General features: G+C 44.4%; 1 protein-coding gene across 1 annotated transcript in view; it reads right to left on the reverse strand.

Annotated features, from left to right (window-relative positions):
- Nucleotides 1–19,725, reverse strand: part of RAB20 (RAB20, member RAS oncogene family) — a 29,179-nt gene extending 9,454 nt beyond the window's left edge. The window contains exon 1 of the mRNA XM_040584523.1: nt 19,388–19,725. Within this exon, the coding sequence (XP_040440457.1) occupies nt 19,388–19,559 (172 nt within the window). The 5' untranslated portion in view covers nt 19,560–19,725. The remainder of the gene's footprint in view (nt 1–19,387) is intronic.
- Nucleotides 19,726–20,207: the final 482 nt, after the last annotated feature.

Here is a 20,207-nt window from a genome sequence, read left to right on the forward strand (position 1 = left end):
CTATTATGAATTTGCTTCTCCTTTTATGTTTTTCCATCAGTAAAAAGTGCTCATAATTCTGTTTTGACTGTTTCCTTTTTTTCTTTTATTGCTATATACACCCAGAATGATTATAGCACAACCCATTCAAGACATCCCTGACCAGCTGGGAGCACAACCCCCATCACACCCCTATCCTTTCTGAGAACAGCTTTCCCTCATCAAACTTGAACTATATGAACAGGTCAAGCGGTTTCAATCGACTCTTTAATCACTATTAAAACACCATTCAATTAACATTCCAAAAATGATACTTTGGCACAACTCACATAAAACAATTCTTCCAAAGGAGTTCACTTAAATAGGCCTTTTATTGTTAGGACAAATGGCACACTGAGAAGTTATGCAAGAATAACGTCAGCACGGTATGCTGCACATCACATGCCAAACTCCCTAAGATGTGGTTAACAATCTACAGGATCATCTGAGCTTTATCTGAAGAAGACAGCTTGTTGCAGTACCTTTTTCTTCAGCAAAAGGGCACACACAAAACCCCATTTAATAAAAATGGCAAACCAGAAAATGATGAGAATTTTTGCTACAGCGTCAGTTTTATTTCACATCCTCCAAAAAGGATATCTTTCTAGGCATGTGCTGGTAGAAGCTCCAAAATAAATGTCTAGTCACAATATTTTTCTGATGTGCTGAAGAAATGACTCAAAAGACATGTAAGCCTTAACTCATAACACACCTTCAAAGAACCCACAGCTGAAACATGGGTAAAAATTTGCTGTGTTTTTTTGACAGTTAACAGTGTGATAGGTTATGGAGAAATGTGTTTTTAAGTAAACGCTTCATTTTATAAAGGCAGTTGAATTAAAGCAGATGCTTAGCAGCTTACACCAGTGCCCATCAACCCACTGTAACATCCTGCAGAGCATGCCGAGTCACAGAGGTATCCAAAAAAGCTGGTTACGGCAGATGAAGCCTTCTCACCGACACCTCAACTATAATAAACATCCCTCAGTCATCTTGTCAAATCCTGTATTATTTGGTCATGAACTAGTTTCAATATTCCCAGAAATTTTTTTTTAATCCATCCCTGAAGAGTAGTTTGTTCATTTTCATTCCATGACTGGCAGTGAAGACTTCCATCAGTGGTTCACAGAGACAGACCCACTGGACATACTCAAGGGAAGGAGAAGATCAATTTAACACAGGACAGAAAAGGGGGGGGGGGGGGAATATTTACAAAGCAAGGCCAGAAATCAAGCGTAATCCTCATTTGAGTCTGATCTCCTGTGTAATAAAGATGATAGAACTTCACTCAGCCCTCATCTTGTGACTGAGGAGGAATTTGTACTATATAAAGGAGAAAAAGAAAGATAAGGTAATATCCCACAAATTAGGTTGCTGTATTTCAGCTTTCAGGCTTTGGATTTTGATAGACATTCACCTTCATGAAGTATCCTCTTAAAAAACCCAAACCCAAAACTAAAAATCACCACACACCCCAAAACCCAGAAAAACTCCACACTCCTCCCTAAAGGTATTCCTATGTGACTTAACCTCCTTCTTGTTAAGCCAGAGAAATCAACTTTTTTTCATATTCAGGCTCTTTGCCTCTGGCACATTGCTCTAAACCATTAACCATACCTACAGCTCTTTTCTCCAATTTTTCCATATTATTCTATAAACAAGACTGTAAAAGAGTCTTACCGAAGCTATGAGGTTACTTAAATTGCTCACTACGTTCATCCCTCCCTACGTTTGGTACACTTTCCAGAACAGTTCATGGGCTCTGGGATACCACAAGGCACCAGGGCTCACTTTGTCATCTACTACCAGCTCAATGGACCTTGCAAAATGCATATTGTTGCCCAAATGAATCTAGCTTAACCTGTTACCAGCTCCCCATACCATTAACCTCTCTTCATTTGCAGCCTTACACATTTGTTTAGTCTGCATATTTCTAGCTGCAATCATCCTTCTGTAAAGAGACTTATAAACTGAGTGTCTTTGGACTAAATATGTACTCATAGTATCTACAACCAGCAACGCCTTCACCACACGAAGGAGCTGCAAAACTGCTCTTACAGTATTTCTTCTCTATATAGAAGATCCCTATTACATACAAAATTTAGCCCATAAAGTAGTTTCAGCTCTTCTGAGACAGAAGAGTATCTGGAATCTATTCTGTTGCATAAATACAGAACTATTTTTCTTCTTCCCTAGAATAAATCAGAACTTGCCATTCTAATAATGAAATTACGCCCAAGCTTCTAAATTCACAAGGATTTTAATTTCAAAATCAAAGTTCCCATAGAAACACCAATCTTACTCCACCAATATGCTTTCTATCCAAAGTTTTAAATGTAATCATATTATGCCTAGTAACACAAAGAATTACATAGAAAAAAGCTGCTAAACACACTACCTAGCACGTTTTTGCCAACAAAAACTTTGGCCAGACCTGCAAAGAGAAAAACCCCAAAACCTACTTTTAGTTAAAGATCCCACTAATGCCTCTACAATCCCGAGTAACTTCTTCATTTAGCTAGGTAAGACTTACTTTTTTCAAACTACCCATTTTAGTTAGTTCTCTTGATGTAATGTGTTTATTTTTCAGAGAAGAAAATAACCCCAGAAGCTTCAAGCAGTTCATGTGTTTTCAGCTGTCTGGAAGGGTAGTACCTTGTAAAAGATGAACAGAACTGACCTTACCCCTGCCAGACCAGCAAGCATATCTTGAGTGCATCTGCAACACAAACTGAGAAAGACACCACCAGTATTTATTTCCCTCTGAAACCTCACAGTCCTGTAGAAAGATGTTTTATCTGAACACTGAGGTCTGGCAAAAGAAATGAGGGCATGCCAGATTTATGAGACATTGTCCTCATGTCTACAAGTAAATGCTCCATCAGAACTCCAGCTGCAACACAGCATCGACACCATCTCAACTGCAAAGAAAATGTGGCAGGGTGCTTGAGAGTTAAATTTATGAAGCTCCTGTATGCTTTACTAAAATGAGAGCAGGAGTGCAAGGATGAATTTAGAAATTTAAATAGAAGTAAAATGTAAGCGTCGATGTAGAATTCTTCTGAAGCCTTGTTTTTAAAAGACGATTTTAAACTGCTACTTAAAAAGAAGTGGCCATTTGGCAAATTACCTTCTTAAGGAAACATATGAGTGGAAGCAAACCATGAAGGGGAGAAAACCCTGCTGACTGACTTTGGAAGAGTTCTACAGGAAGCAACAGCACTGAACACCGCGGTGCAGCAGCAGAGCTTGACGGTCAGTAGCGCAGTGGTGGGTAACGAAGAGGCCAGTTAGAGGACAGGGCTGCACGAGATGCTGGCTTTGGGTTGTGCAACATACCTTTCCGTTTTAATGCCCACTAGACCACCAACCCATGTCCTCCAAGAAAAGTCCCTCCTACAGAAAAGCAATTCATTTTCCACAGGATGTGTTCTAAAAGCAGCTGTTTTTTTCTTTCCAATACTTGAAAACTAATGCTTTTTCCTGAAATTCACAATTCCCTTCCACAGGGAAATGGGCACTGCAGATAAGCCCACTTCTCTAGCAATTGCTAAGTGGAGGCTGTTACCAGGCCCTTCTCTTCAGAGTCACTCAGAGAGGAGACCTTCACAGCCCACACCCTCCCAAAGTTTGCTTCTCAAAGAGAGAAGCGGGTCCCTAGCCCCGGCAGGAGCACACGGCCGGGCATACTTCAGCGCGGTTCCACAGGCGTGCGGGGCAGGAGGTCACTCCGCACATACTGAATGGTTTGTATTGCTCAATAAGGAACTGGCAAGTTAACTTGGCTTCCAGTTCACCCAAGCAAACACAGAGACAGGTGTGTAATTTTTAAAAAATAAAATAAATCCAGGGATGGGTAGGTTAACTGAGATCGCCCCACACTCCGAAATGCTGCCACTTGTCAGGCATTCCTGCCAGGTCTCAGCAAAGGGTCAGCAAGTCAGCCGCTGCCCACTCCCTCACAGACAAGAAATGCTTCCTGGTTTTCTTCATTTTTATTCCTCTTTTAAGTTTACTTAGGTTTTTCAACTTCCTCATTAGATACTTTGCTTTGGCCTTAGATATGTCTTTTCAGCTTTTTTTTTTTAAAATCAAAATTCCCCTTAGGATTGTTTGCAGAAGGGTAACTACATACGTACCAAGCCAGTCAATACAATACCCTACCGTTTTCTGAGTTAGGAAATACCATGAACTTAAACACCTTAATTACGAACAGTAACATTTCAGAGAAGAAAAATAGTTCACTGTAACTGACTGCATATCCTCTTCGGATTAAGTTTTGTATCCAGACATAAAAAAAAATTAAATGGTCTAATCTATTAGAAACCTTATTCTTTTTCCATATTACCACTTCAACCCCAAACACATCATATGCATTTCTGCCTCCTGGCTGTCAGTCCTCAAATCCTTTCTTCCCAAATACAGGAAATCAAATCACCAACGTGCAGTTACCAACTTTTTTGTGCACACCCACCCAAGGAGGGTCATATGGTAACACAGTAAGTCAGCGTTCCCTTTCACAGACCCACAGGAGAGCTTTATTTACAAGAACATTAACTATGGCAGCACCCATTTTCCATCACCCCCACTTCAATGACACTTCTCTCCATCCCACCATACTCAGGAAGGTGACTGAGGCCAGTGCTGCCCCTCACACACTGCCCCACTTCAGGGCCATCCCACAACACCAGCCAGAGTGTTTTAAGACACTGCAAAACCCTCAGTCTTCAGACATTTTCAGGGATCTTCAGACTGCTTTTACCACAGCACCAGGTCACCAGAAGCAACAGCCTTCAGCCATCAGCCTGGAAGCCTTTGAGAACAACCCTGTCACACATCCCTGGGAACACACCTTCCCACCAATCCTCACAGCGAGACCGTCTTCTCTCACAGCAGCTTTGTTCTATACAGGCACTGGGGCACTACAGTATGGAGAGAGGGACCTAAGGAATCATGGCCAATATACTTACAGAGATAAAATTAATTACTAAGCCCATATGTAGACAGTACTTCAAGCGCTATTTCCATAAATTTTTTCTCCTACTAGAAATACTTTTAAATAACCTAGCATTTACAAAACTGAAGTTAGTGCAAGACAGCAGCTGAATGCTGCTAGTCATCACTGTTCACCACTGGGGAAAAGAAGGTGTCTACAAGTCACAACGTTATAGACTCATAGAATCATTTAGGTTGGAAAAGAAATTTAGGATCATCAAGTCTAACTTGATGACTTGGCAAAAGAAGTCACTAAAAAAGACTTGACAACTCTTTTGGTCAAGAAATCTTTCCTGATACTCAATCTAAATCTCCACTGGCACAACCTGAGGCCATCTCCTCTTGTCCTGTCACTTGTTATCTGACAGAAGAGACTGCCCCCCACCTGCCTGCAACCTTCTTTCAGGTAGATGTAGAGAGCCATAAGGTCTCCCCTGAGCCTCCTTTTCTCCAGGCTAAAGCACCCCAGTTCCCTCAGCCGCTCCTCACAGGACATGTGCTCCAGACCCTTCACCAGCTCCGTTGCCCTTCTCTGGACACGCTCCAGCACCTCAGTGTCCCTCTTGCACTGAGGGGCCCAAACCTGAACACAGGATTCGAGGTGCGGCCTCACCAGTGCTGAGTGCAGGGGGACAGTCACTGCCCTGGCCCTGCTGGCCACACTGTTTCTGATACAAGCCAGGATGCTGCTGGCCTTCTTGGCCACCTGGGCACACTGCTGGCTCATGTCCAGCTGGCTGTTGACCAGCACCCCCAGGCCCTTTCCCACCAGGCAGCTTTCCAGCCGCTCTGCCCCCAGCCTGCAGCGCTGCGTGGGGCTGGTGTGACCCAAGTGCAGGGCCCAGCACTGAGCCTTGTTGAACCTCATACAGCTGGCCTTGGCCCATCGATCCAGCCTGTCCAGCTGCCTCTGCAGAGCCTGCCTGCCCTCCAGAAGATCAACACTCCCCGCCAACTTCGTGTCATCTGCAAACTTATTTAGGGTGCATTCGATCCCCTCATCCAGGTCATTGCTAAAAATATTAAACAGAATTGCCCCTGGTACTGAGCCCAGGGGAACACCACTTGTGACCAGCCACCAACTGGATGTAACTCCATTCATGACAACTCTTTGGGCTTGGCTGTCCAGAGAGCTTTTTACCCAGTGTGGAGTACAGCTGTCCAAGCCAAGAGCAGCCAGTTCCTCCAGGAGAGTGCTGTGGGAGATGGTCTCAAAGGCTTTACTAAGGTCCAGGTAGACAACATCCACAGCCTTTCCCTCATCTACTAGGTGGGTCACCTTGTCATAGGAGACCATGCCGGTCAAGCAGGACCTGCCTTTCACAAACCCACGCTGGCTGGGCCTGATCCCCTTGTTCTGCATGTGCTGCATGATGGTGCTCAGGATGATCTGCTCCATAGCCTTCCCCAGCACCAAGGTCGGACAGACAGGCCTGTAGTTTTCCAGATCCTCCTTCTGGCCCTTCTCGTAGATGGGCATTACGTTGGCTAACCTGCAGTCTTCTGGGACCTCCCTGGTTAGCCAGGGCTGCTGATAAATGATGGAGAGTAGCTTGGCAGATACTTCCACCAGCTCCCTCAGTTACCCTCAGATGGATTCCATCCAGTCCCATGGACTTGTGTATGTGTTCAAGTGAAGCAACAGGTCACTGACTGTTTCCTCATGGACCACTGGGAATTCATTCTGCTCCTAATCCCTGTCTTCCATCTCAGGGGGCTGAGTACCTTGCGGGTAACTGGTCTTGCTCTTAAAGACTGAGGCAAAGAAGGCATTAAGTACCTCAGCCTTTTCCTCATCTTTTGTGGCAATGTTTCCCCCATTCATATTCTGAAAAACAGAGACCAGGATTCAGAAAAACATATTTGAGAACTGGCAGGTTGTCTCGTCAGAAGCGACCTTGTGTCACGTTTCAAACATGTGAAATGATTCCTGCACACACAACGAGTAACACAGAGTTGCCTGTAACGCCTTAAGAAGCTATGGTTACCGGATCAATAGCAGGCTGATCAATAACAGACGGTCTGCCCCAGCACACACCTGGTCAATGCCTCTTATCTAGGGTTAAACTATCTTACGGCGAAATGGAACTCAGCTGTAGTAGATAACTAAATGCCAGCTCCTGATTTCTAACACTGAGTTTATCTTTAAACCAACCTCTGCTAGCAATTTGAAAAACATTTAAGCCCTGATAAAAATCGGTAAAGGCCATGATCCCGCAAACTGAATGAAAAATCTACTTTTCTATTTTCTGAAGACAAACTCACATTAGTAACATGGGACATAAATGTAGACCACTCAATAGATATTTTCATGATTTGTTTCAATATCAGTCCATTTATAGGCAGGTTCTCAATGAAGAACACATGCAGTTCATGCACACATTGATTTATCCTCAAGAAAACTTCAACTGCTTCTATTCCTTACCAAGCACCACTGGTTTCTGTTCGGAAGTGAAGTCTTCTTCACAGGGTGCTTCTGCACGGTTGCAATTTGTCAAAAGCAGGAGGAAGTTCTGGTGATCTGGTGGGCTGCTTTTGGCCAGTATCAAAAGTGGGAGACTGTGCCAGACATACAGCTGCTGCCTGGGGTTTATGGGAAACTTGCTCACCTCATTCAGATAATTTTACCACAGGATGCGTGGTTTGTGTTTTCTGAACTTGCACTGTTTAAGGTGAATACATTTCCAGCACTACTACTCCCTTTTAGTTCTGCTTCTGACTTCTCTGCCTGCACTTTTAAGAACATATTTAGTATTTGCTGTTTAGAGGCACCAATCTGAGGATTAAAGAAATGAAAGCCACATAACAGGCACGATAAAAATCCATGTCATCTCAATAACATTCTCCAAACTGGCACAAAGGGAGTACCACTAAAAAACGTGAACAACTCTGTTCTGGACCTTCCATTCCGAATAAGCTACAAAGAGCAATGTTACCATCGTCCAGCATCTACCCGTTCAACCCGCAGGCCATGAGGGGAAGCTACTAACTGAAAGGAACTGCCTACAGATATGCAAGCACTGCATCCTTTGGGGAAGCTACTTACTGAAAGGAACTGCCTACAGATATGCAAGCACTGCATCCTTTTCTTGCATAATTAAGGCAATGAGGTAGCATCCCTAGGTCACAAAGAGCTCTGATACTCAAAAAGAGGAGAGATGCCAACTGTTACACTTCCATTGGTCTTCCAAGGCTTGAAGTAAAAAAAAGTTGAGCAGGACAATGTGAAAGGGGCACACAGTGCTAGAACAGGAAAGGAGATAAGGTAAACAATACAAATGTGATATATATAGCTATCTGCTGGGGGAGAGAAAATTCATATCCTAAAGATAGTCTTACAGGAGTGTTTGTTGTTCCTCATAAGTAATCATACCGGCGGGGGTCAAAGGAACTGAGCAGTTTGAGCCATTTTCAGCTTCACAAAAGTAGAGATTTACTTTTTAAATAAGCAACAACCTGTATCAGAAGGAAGGGGGTGGGCAATGTTTGTGGAAATCACTCATTATACCAGTGGGTTGTTTGGGGTTTTTTTGTCTTAGAACACCAAAGTCTCAATTGCAGTAACCCACGAGATTTGATGATCCCTTTTACAAAACTTGGAAGATGACAACTCAACTACATAGGGCTTTTTCTTTTATTCATTTTTTAACTATAAACTGCTAATTTCTCCCTTTTCTGAATGAACCAAAATCTTTGCTTTTTTTTGAGTGCAAAAGACAGCCGGAGAATGGAAACAAATAAATAATAAACAAAAAACTGTCTAAAATATAACCAAGAGCCTTATTTCTAACTTCAGCAATTGAGAAAGCAACAACAGATTTGCACATCCAGATCACAGACCCCACTATGAAGAACAGAAACCAGACTTCTGAGCACTTTCACAACACAAGGCATTAAACTGCATGAAGCTTCAGTCCCGTCGCTGAAGTTCCCTGCACAACCAGAAAGGGAAGTCAATCAGCCCAAACCCCTTGGCGAAAGGGAAGTAGGAGCTCAGCTGAAGGTCACTGCAACCAGGGAGCACGAGCTAAAGCAGAAATCAAAGTTGGTTGACTCCATGCAGAAAAATGATCACCCAGCCAATGACCAGCATCTAGACATCTCTTGTTTTAAGGGCTATTTCTACCTACCTACCTTTTGCTTCACATTCTTCATGAAGTGTACTCCATATTTTCCTCTTGTGCTGCCTCCCAAATTGTTTCTTTTCAGTTTCTAGTATTTTTTACAGGAAGAGCATTTCCCTGAAGGTCTAACTAAGCCATCCTTCATTTTACAGATAATGATATAATTAAGAGAAAAATAAAACCTCAAGCATTTAAATATCTAGGGTTTAATATTACACATGACTAAGAATTCCTAAGTAGTCATTAGTTGCAAAATGTAAAACAAAATTATCCTACTATTTCAGCTGTGCTGAAGACCATTATTTTTAAAATAATTACATAAGAGCAGTTGGATGGGTGGACAACATATTTTCTCTGTATTTTGCAGGAATTTCCTGAAGTACAAAAACAGTGGTTAGGAATATTAAATCACAGAACAGACGAAAGAAAAAATGTTAGTGAATCAACAGGAGAGGCTGGGGGAAAGGGAGAAGTAGCTACCTCAGATGCTTCATCATTATTGAACAAAATTATTCCATCTTCAATTCATTAACCTGAAGACCAGAAAAAAAGGGAAAAGGAGGTATTCTCTGTAGCTGAGGGTATGACAAGTCATTTTCACAACAGAAAAAAGCAAAAACAAAAAAAGGATTTGTGAAAGGGTGGAACAGAAACAACCTAAAAGCACAAAAGCTTTTACTCATAATAACATGTTAGCCTGTTTGAGTACTAAGAGTTTTAAATGTCTCCCCTCCTGGAGTCCTGTACATGAAGCATCCACCATGCTACAAATTAGACTGAAATGTATTTTCACTCCAACAGAATTGGTGAAAAGGCAAGAGCTCAAACACACATTTTCCTGGTTTTGCTTATCTATAAAACACTAATAAATTCAAGCTCGCAAGTCTTTATGCTGTCAGCAGAGTTCTTCCATGAATGGCTCCTTGGTGGCCCAAGCAAAGCCAACTTCAATTCTAGTCTGCTTCCTAAGAGATGGAAAGATATACCACAAGATTCACAAACACATCTGATGATTTAACTCCCTGTAAAAAAGCAATGTTAAGAAGTTCTCTTCTAGATTTGGTGTTTTTCCACGCTCAGGTAGGTTAATAGGATTAGGAAATATTGTATGTTTACTGAGCTGGTTGTCCTAAAGGATGTTATCCTGGATCTTCTGTGGTGAAGGAGAATTCATTCAAATTAAGAGCAAAAAAAACTCATTTCCTTCGACCACCTCTGCTCTCAGCAGTAGCACTTGCATAAGCTAAGTTTAATCACCAAGTTCAGATCTCATTTCCTAGGCATATCTTCAGGTATTGCAGATTAAGTTAATAGTTAACGTGACAGGCGCAGGAAAAGGAATTTATCAGAGGTTTGATGCCTTTTGATCAAATCCCAGGATGGTTTACCTGGAAGAAATCAAATCGTTCAGACTTGGGCAAGAAAATGATTCTTTCTGTTGCATGATTTTTAATGGCTTCAGATGCATCCACCACCGACCGACTCGGCGTCCTTCTCAATGGAGACCCAAAAAAAGGTTACTTGTTTTGATATTTTGCAATAGTATAATGTGACACAGATGAGGAATTACTAATTGTACCTTCAGTTCAGACAGTGAAACACTGCCACAGGAGAAGTCACTTGGAAGCTCACATGGCTAGTGGCTTCAACACAAGATAGTAACTGAAGTGAAGCAAACAACTCATCTATGACATAAGACGTAATTGCAGCATGAAGATACTGAAACTAGCCTTAGTATCAGGAGCAGCTCAGCCAAGGCACTGTGAAGCTGGCTACAAGCCTCCCTGGCTTTGACATTTGTGTGCCCTAGCATGTATGTATGTGTGAGATGAAACAAGAAAAGTACTTGCCATACATGAGCTCTCAAAGAAGTAGTTGTAAAACCACACAGCTAACTGCTAGTTACCTGTCCTGTACTTGTATTTTAAGCAGCCACCGTCACCTTCCTTCCAAAGGAAAGAGCCAAAGTTCATTGCATAGTCAATAGAACAAGACATCACAGCCCAGACTGCCTAAGTTCAGGCACCTAAACATACAATAGTTTGTTTTCTGTTACGCAATGTGCCTGGGACCCCAGAAGTAACCAGACTTGAGTCAACACGAGTTTGTGCACATTCATCTCTACGTTACAGCTAACGAAGCTTTTTGCTGTTCTGCTCAACACTATTTACTCAGCTAGAGAGAGAACTACTGGGCGGAAAAATATCCCATCCCCTCCCAGTATTTCCCCCCTCACACTCAAACTGTTGGAAGACTGGTGATTTCTTAGGCAGCTCTGGCATACATTTCACAAAGAGTACAACTGGGTATTAATAACTTGCTTTCTTGCACAGAACACCTATGTGCACCTCTGCACACACCTTACTAGCAGACTAGTTTTACTGAGCCAACAATCCAGTTCTTGGACACCCTTTTGAAGTTTTCTACAATTTCTCCCACCTGCTTCTGATCCACCAGAATGATGAGTTTCCATATGTGTGCAATTTTCATCAGCAGCCTTGCCACTGCATTTACATTATTTGACCAACCACTTCTCTTGTCCATGCCTCCCTCCCTCATACATTTTCAACACTGTCACAAAGCAGTCAACACTTAAACTAACCTTTCAGCTGACAAGTCAATTTTGACAGAGGTATCTGGAAAATACACCTTTTTCTCCAGTAAGCAGGGAAGAAAGGATGCAATTCCAAAGGCACAAACTCTTCATTATGAATATTCTCAGTACCTCTCCAACTTGGGATCCAGGGCTTTAAAACATGGATTTAAGATAGACATATTCAATCAATTCAAGGACTTCAAACTCATTTGTATCAGCCAAAGCAAGAAGCAAATTTTTCACAGAAAAACAAGAACACAGACATGCACCAGAGACTAAACAAACACACATTCTTGTTCTCCCTTCCACCCTCCACTCAGATGCTATTGAAAAATAGTCAACATTAACCCCTTTCCCTCCCCCCCGTTTACAACGTGACTCTCAAACTCAAGCCTCACTCCAGGCTAATATTATAAAGCAAAGACAACCTTTTTCATTATAGAAGCTGAGGTGCTACCAAGGACTCCAAAGCTGCCAATGTTTGCCAAGCTGCAATGCCACCGGACTGCTTTGGACCTCAGGGTCTGACTGCACAGACCTCAGGGTCACTGGTACTATTCAGAGAGTGTCTCACTGAACCGTCAAGCAGTTTCCCACTCAGGCTAGAAGGGCACAGTCACTTTGCAAGCTATCATTAAATACCGCGTGCAAAGTGGGGATTTAATGTGGGGGCTGGAACACAGAAGTTACCGCAGAGGTTTGTATGCAGCATCTATCTTGGTCTGTGTCTAGTTGTCACAACAAAGTGGCTTCCCCTCCCCATTAGCTCGCCTCCCCAAGAGTCAGTACTGAAATTACACATTAGAAGCAAAATTCCTCATTCAATAAAGCAAGTTAGCCATAGCTGAATAAACAAAGTGTTACTTTTGTCTCCTGTTTCTTTTTGATGTGTATTTTTCACAATTCACTCTGTCAAGGTATTTCCATATTTTTACTTCATTTGCATATGAAAGCACTCTTTCAGCAGCACTGAGTTTGCTGCCTCTGAGTTTACTTATGTATCGTTGCATTTTTAAGTTGTGGGACACAGAAAACAGGAGTTTCTCCAGACAATTCATTATTTCTTCATACTTTTAATCACTTTCCAAGTTTTTCTGCTCTTCTCAGAAAATATACATTGCAGAAAAAAGTAACCTGCTACATTGTTTCCCAACAACAAAACCATGCTTCCAGGGATGGGCTAAAGCTAACCCATTATCCCTGCCTCTGAACCTGCCTCAGAAGCTTGAGATATGGAGCTTGCTGACAGTGAACTCTCTTCAGGGGTTTTCCCAGCATGCACAAGAGATTTTTCTCAGCAGCTACCCGTACTGCCCCTTTGAACCTCCGCTCTTAAAATTTCTTGAAAAAGAAAAAGACTTGGGGGACTATAACTGTACCCATACCCAGTAATTCCAGGGAAGCCACACTATTTGAGTATGAGGCACTGGTCCTCAGCTGCCATTGTTTTACATGCAACAATTAAGAACAACTAATACGCAGGGGCCAACACCATATTCTGCATGATAATTTTCCCAAAGGCAACAGGCAAAAAATCAAAGCCTCTTGGTGGCAACCGGCCCCAGAGCCATGACTCATTGGCAACAAACTTAAGGCATTTTATTCTCTGTCATTTCCGTCTCATATCTTGTTAAGCTGCCTCCTCTTGAGCACACATACACACTCAGCCACCTTCCTCACTAAATGATCCCTGATGCCCAAGACACTTTCTGAGGTGATATCCCCTAAACCCTTCCAACAAGCCACCTCCTTGATTAAAGATACCTCATCACACATTCAGCAACACCCAACCCCAACTGCTTCTCTGTCACCATTCCATCAGGCTCAGAAAGGCACGTGCCTCCGAGTCCTCTTTGGCTTGGACTAACCTACCTAAACCGTCTATCTCATGAGTAGCTTCTTTTCCGCTGTTGTAATCCTCTACTTCCAAAAATCAAAACCAGCAGAACATCACCGAGTAGCTACTATCAGTCTTCACTTGTGAGGAAAATATGCCACTTAATCCAACTCTTTCTTTGTTCTGTTTCAATATGATGGAAGACCATGCTCCCTCCATCCCTACAGCCAATGTGGACGCTGGTGGCCACACAGGAAGGTTTGCCTCCGGGGCAGCACCGAGGCCAGCCCACCTGAGCTGAGTTCATACTCCAAGCACAGACCCATCCCAGGTTTCCTCTGAGAACTTCGCTGGGCCACCCCTCTTCCAGGAGAAAAACATGTGCAGAAGGAAGTGTACATCGAAACAAATAAATTCAGGGGGAGGGGGGAACTCAAAGCCTAATGAAGGGATGGAGGAACCTAACGCTTCTTACCAACTAAGCACTCACACCTAGCCCCAGAAGGCTCAGCACAGGCAGCTGGTGATCAGAGATCCAAAACTCCAAGCAGTTCACACATGCCCACCAGCACAATCCATCAGACACCAGCAAACCAGCCACAAGAGATGTAAGCGTTTGTTACACAGATAAACTGCAGCTGACCCAAGCCACCAAAAAGCCTTTTCCAGGCTATGTTTATCTCCCTTCTCCCTACCAGCTTTGACAAGTGAAAAGTTACCAAAAAAATCTGTAGGTGCAAAATAGAGGAGTGGAGGGTGTAAAAATATGAACTGATAGCTGAGAATTCACAGAAGAAAACAGTCAAATCAGTTCTCACATGCAGACAGCTAGCTCAAGATAAAAGGAAGGAAAAGAAGGGAAGTTTGCTTTCCCAGTTAACCTTCACGTTTCCCCATTATAACGCTGCATGACTATCTGTTGGTAAGTACAAAACCCAGCCTCTTTCTTAAAATACAATTACAGGATCAGAAAGTGAACTTTATGAAATACTTGTCATTAACTTACCTGTTGGCCACTCTAATACTATGCCAGCAACACAGGGAACATGACCACTAATAATCAAGAAATCTTGCTGCTGGGAGCACCACTTATCTGTCAGATGAACAGATGCCAATTTAGAGAGACTGAAATCTAATACACAAACAACTTTTTCCTTTTGAAATATCAAGGCATCAGAAAACATGCCTGAATACCCAAGAAGACTCCCACAACATTGTGAGCTGCAGCTAACATTAATAATTATTAATAAAAATATTTTAATTTTCTATATAATATATAATTGTATATTATTGTATATTATTAAAGTATTAATAAGAAAAATAAACACATTCATATTCCAGGTTTAAAGGTGGAGCAGGACAGAGACCCTCAGAACTTCAGGGTGTGTTAGCTCTGCCTGAGATAAAAAGGCTACGTGCTAGCTCAGAGCTGCGTACCATCAACACCCAGCAGGACGTTTTGGTTTACCCCACAGTTACTGTCAGCACTGCCTACAAGATAGATAGGTATATATATACACATACATATACATATATATAGCTTTGACATCCTGAATCTCCAGCCTTCAATCCTTTAAAGTGAGAAAGTTCTTCTGGCTGATGCTGTTGCTTACCTTCCTTAGTTCAGAAAAATACTATTTCAAGCATAGTACTATGAAGGTCTCAAAGGATACACTCAAATGCTTCGGAGACTAAGCCTTCCTAAAAGTTTACAGTTTCTCTTCTTTGTATAGTTTATGCACTTTTTTTTTTTCACTCCTTTGTACTAACTGACCCCAATAGAGAACGGCAAATACAATTTGCAGCACCAGAATATAAGTAGTAAATAAATAATTCTCTAAACCAAGAATACAACAGCAGCCATGCTGGGTCAGACACAAGACCATCTATCCAAGACCCTGACAATGGAGAAACAGTCAAAAGCAGATGGCTAGGAAAAAAAAAAAAGAGCATAGAAACATAGCAAGCATATGATACTTCTGCCAAGTATTTTTCCATCTGTGGCTTATTTGTCTCCTTGTGTTGAATGCAATTGCCAAATAACTTCTCTCACAATCATCAGATTGGAAAACTGGAAATGTTGAATTATTTGCTCTGAGAGCATTTACATAAAAAAATAATCAAGTCTGACAACTTCTGCACATCCATTTTACAAGACTTGCGGGTAAGAATATGAAACATGTAGACTAGACTAAGCAGCTGATTTTTCCATGATAAGGAGGGGTGTGAACCTACAGCCAAAAGAGCCCTCCCTAGAATAACTAACTGATTTGCGCTTCAGGGCTGTCTTGGTAGAACAGGTCAGGTGTGCACTTCTGTGATTTACTGAGTGTTAATGATAAGAAACATACATTTTAAGCACTTTGGCAAGGAAATTTAATTCTTCCTGGAAAAAATGTGATTTTTTTCTGAATAACAGACTGAGAAGTGATGCAAGATCGAGAGCGTGATGAGTAAAAATGACACATTTTAAATAATTCAGAAGATCAGCAATTAAACTGATATAGTACTAACATCCACACATATTTAACTTTTGATTGATCACCACTACTGCGGATATCCTCATCAATTATTAAAGTCTAATCTTGTAAAAACAAAATTCCCTATTACAGGAACAAAGCTTTGGTTTATCAAGGTTTACATTGTTACAACCAACTGCCTAACCCATACCAGAATAACAAATAGCCAACCAAACAGAACTGAAAGTAAAATATAGGGGACTCCTATGGAGATAAACATCCCCAAAATAATGCTGGCAAGCAACAACAAAAATAAACATACATTCACATACCAAATATAACATGAACTAAGAAAATTAAAAAAGAACATGCATTCCAGTTAATCCTATATAATTGTCTATTTTACTACAGTATCGAACTAGTGTAGCAGCTACTATCAGACATCCCCTCATTTTCTAGGCAAAATCTTCCATATTTCTACATTGTACATGGTGTAAAGTACTATTGGGGTATTAAGACAGACATCTGGAGCCAGCACTCAGTATTTAGGTAGGTAAGGTAAGATGGCTGCAAACATTGAACCCTACTTTTGTCATATTGTTGTGCTAAAGAATGTTTAATCTCCTGGACGATCTTTTCTTTCTGGATACCCCTACATATCTCTCACACACAGAGAAAACAATGTATCTGTATTTGATGACCCATTAACTGCTTCACAAGAATTCAGTAGTACGCAATGTCAGGTTAATAAACAGACAAAAGAGCTAAATTTTAAACTCCTCCTCACTACAAAAATTCCAAGCTTACTTGGTACCCACCTGGTAGAGATAAGACAGTGACACCACAGAAGGATAAGAGCCACAGCCCAAGGACTGCAGACACATGGCCAGCAAAAGCCTAAGGTCCACACAAAAGAAAAATAAAAAAATAAACCCACAGGCTTTTGAATCCCCTTGTTAACATCAGAGTTGCAACACCCACAAGGTCCCTTCCTTCTTCACAGGACACAAGAAAGCATATGTGTGCTCTGGGAGCTGCTATTTCTTAGAAGATTAATGAGAGCTGTTAATAGCCCAGAGCCCACGGGCCCCAACGCAGTCTAGCCTGGTCTTGGCAACTTCCATTGCTCTGCAGGAACACAAGTCAACAGGGAGACAGTGCAAGAGCCCACACCTGCCTCTGAAACACAAGAGAGGGGATGCTGGGCTGAGTACTCACTCCAACAACAGAGAAGAGCAAGGAAGATGCGTTATGCCGCCCTCAGTACAAAACAACACTACTTCTCAACCAGCACTCTGCAAATACAGCTTCAGCAATCCTGCTACAGGATTCCAAGGCTCCCCTGCTGAGCTTGGGAAGCAGCAGGAGCTTCTACTGCAGTGCTACATAGGCAGCAGCAGCATCGGCAGCGGCCCTGCTCCAGGGTGCAGAGGGAACCCCAGCCACTGGGAAGGCAACGAGCTCTATCCACTTGCATTGCCCTGAGACAACACAAGCCTGGGCGATTCACCTGGCATATGAAGAACCAGCTCTGGAGCTTTCCAGATCCCACGTAGAGCTGGAACCTGAATCCTCAACTAACAGTGAATAAAATACTGCAATAAGAATAAACGACTGAAAAAAGGGCTGTAAAACCAGAAGACAAAACTTTGGAGGGACTCATTTTATCACATATGATAAAAAAAAAGCAGAAGGTCATAAGGGAAATTCTCAAAGAACAATCTCACCAAGATAACCCTCTGTTGAAGCAAAGCCCACTGCTAATCACCCACGTGGGTCTGGCCTACTAGAAACAAGCAGCAATTGCCCACAGGAGACTGCCCACAATAAAACATGTCAATTCTAGAACTAAAGGAGATTTATTTTTTACTAAAAAATACTGCAAAGGACATGGAAAGCGTATTTAAAACAGAACTACTGGCAGAGGGCTTTCACCATAGTAATAGATCAAGAAATGCAAAAAGCAAAAGCTCTTAACCATTTCCTCCCCCCCCTCCAAAAAGTGTTTCAGCATAACTTTTCGGCAGTTTCATTCCCCCCTTCCCGACACAGGAAAAGACATTTTGGACTAGATTGTGACATGAAGTGACACAGCAAATGAACTTCCCTCCCAAACGTCATCAAGAGGAAACTGGAATATTGCAAGATGCTGCAGCTCCCCAAGTTTCACAAGAATATATAACCTGCATTCTCCATGTTGCCAATAACGAATTTTTACAAAATTTGGCTAAACGTGAAAACAAGGAAAACATTGAACAAGATATTTCTCACGTGAGCAATTTAACGGGAAGAATGCTCACAGACCCAATTTTTCAGGCTACTCTGGCCCTCAGCATGACAGAGCAGAGCTTCCTGACCTAATAACCAAGACCAAGATATTCATATGACCAAGACCACAAACTACTTCTCCACCCTATGCCTTCCCACGTCCTCCATCCCGGGACTTCAAACCACAACTCACCCTCCCTCCCGCATCCTGGAGATGCTGCCTGCAGCCACACAGCGGGCCAGACAACCCCTCACTGCCATCCCAGGGAGAAACTGCCTGCAGCCCATGCTCTCCACACATTAAATCTTTTATGTGCTGGCTCTTATTCCTGCAGGGAAAGAGCAAGCCACGTCTGAACGGTTCGGGAGCTGCCTGTATTTGAAAGTCTGACACCAGGTGGTATCAACTGGGCATTTAAAAGCACGCAGCGAGAAGAGAAGCGATGAACAGAAGCCGTAACCTCTTCAACTTCTGCCTGAATGTGCAGTCAGTCGCCGTCTGCTCGGGCCGAAGGAAGCAAACAGGCACCGCAGCCTCCCCTGTACACCCACATTTCGCAAAGCAGGTCCAAAGACGCTACAGATTAGCAGTTGTGAAGCCCCTTTTGGCCCGTCAAAAACGTGTTTCTTTTCAGACTTTGTCCTACCGCCAAACTGTTCGTTTTAGGCGACTTGGCTTTACGGTAGTACCGAAATAACGCACCGAGCACCGGGCAGGCAGGGCAGCCGCCCCGGTGCCGGCCCCCCGCCCGGGGCACAGCGGGGTTCACCCTCCGTCCTGCGCTCCGGGTCTCGGAAAGGCGAGGCTGTCCCGAGCGAGGCCACCCGACCGCAGCTACCCCGCACCGACAGCTCCTACGTTCGGGCCCAACCAAAACGAGGGGAACGACAAACACATGCACAGTGACCGAAACCCGGGCGGCGTCGGCAGGCAGCCCCAGCCCGAGGCGGCGGGGAGGCAAGCGCCGCTCTCACCGGTCCCTCAGGAGCGGAGCGGAGCATCCCGCCGGCAAACACCCCCGGGGACACGGGACCCCCCCCCCCCTCCGCTCCTCCGGGCCGCACCGCACCGCACCGCGCGGGGTCTCACCTGCCGTGTCCCAGATGGAGATGTTGTACGGCCCCCACTGCTTGAGGTAGAAGGCGCCGCCGACGGTGCTGACCGTCTCCTGGAAGCGCCGCTCCATGTAGCGGTGCAGCAGGGAGGTCTTGCCCACGTTCATGTCCCCCAGCAGCACCACCTTCCCGTCCGGCTTCTTCATCGCGGCTCGGCTCGGCCCGGCCCGGTCCGTCCTGCCGGCGGTCGGCTGCCGCCCGCCCGCTTCCCCCGGGCGCCCGCCGGCCCGCTCCGCCCGGCGCGGCGGAGCCCCGGAAGCGGCGGGACAAGGCCCGCGGGCCGCCCTCCGCCGGCAGCGCAAACTTCGGGGGCTCCGCCGGAGCCGCCGCGATCCGGCCCCAGCTCCGGCTCCTCCTACCCCCGGCCCGGCCCCGCTCCTGCCCCCGCCCTCCGCCGGCGCCAGGGGGAGGGGACGCGGGCGGGGAGGCGGCCAGAGCTCCGCGCACCCCCCAGCCCCCGGGCCTCCGGCTCAGCCCTGCCCCGGGGGAGCCGCGGGACTCGTCCCGGCCGCCCCGGTACCGCCACGGCAGGGCCGGATCCTGCGGGGGCGTCGGGCCGGAGCCCGGCCACGCTCAGCCTGCGGGGGATCCTGGCGCGCCCCGGGCTGCCGGAATCCTTCCAGCCGGAGATAACGAAGTAACCGGTCCCGCAGCACTCCCGGAGCCCGCCGAGCCCCAGCGGGAAACCCGCGTCCTCCGCTCCCCTCCCAGGGCGTGAAGGCAGAGGCAGAAAGTTGCTCCGAAATCGGGATGTCCCACGGGGCTGTGAGAGCTGCCAGGCACGTTGGCCTTGG

This window comes from Falco naumanni, chromosome 2 (genome assembly GCF_017639655.2).
Source record: "Falco naumanni isolate bFalNau1 chromosome 2, bFalNau1.pat, whole genome shotgun sequence".
In the NCBI taxonomy this organism is placed as follows: domain Eukaryota; kingdom Metazoa; phylum Chordata; class Aves; order Falconiformes; family Falconidae; genus Falco; species Falco naumanni.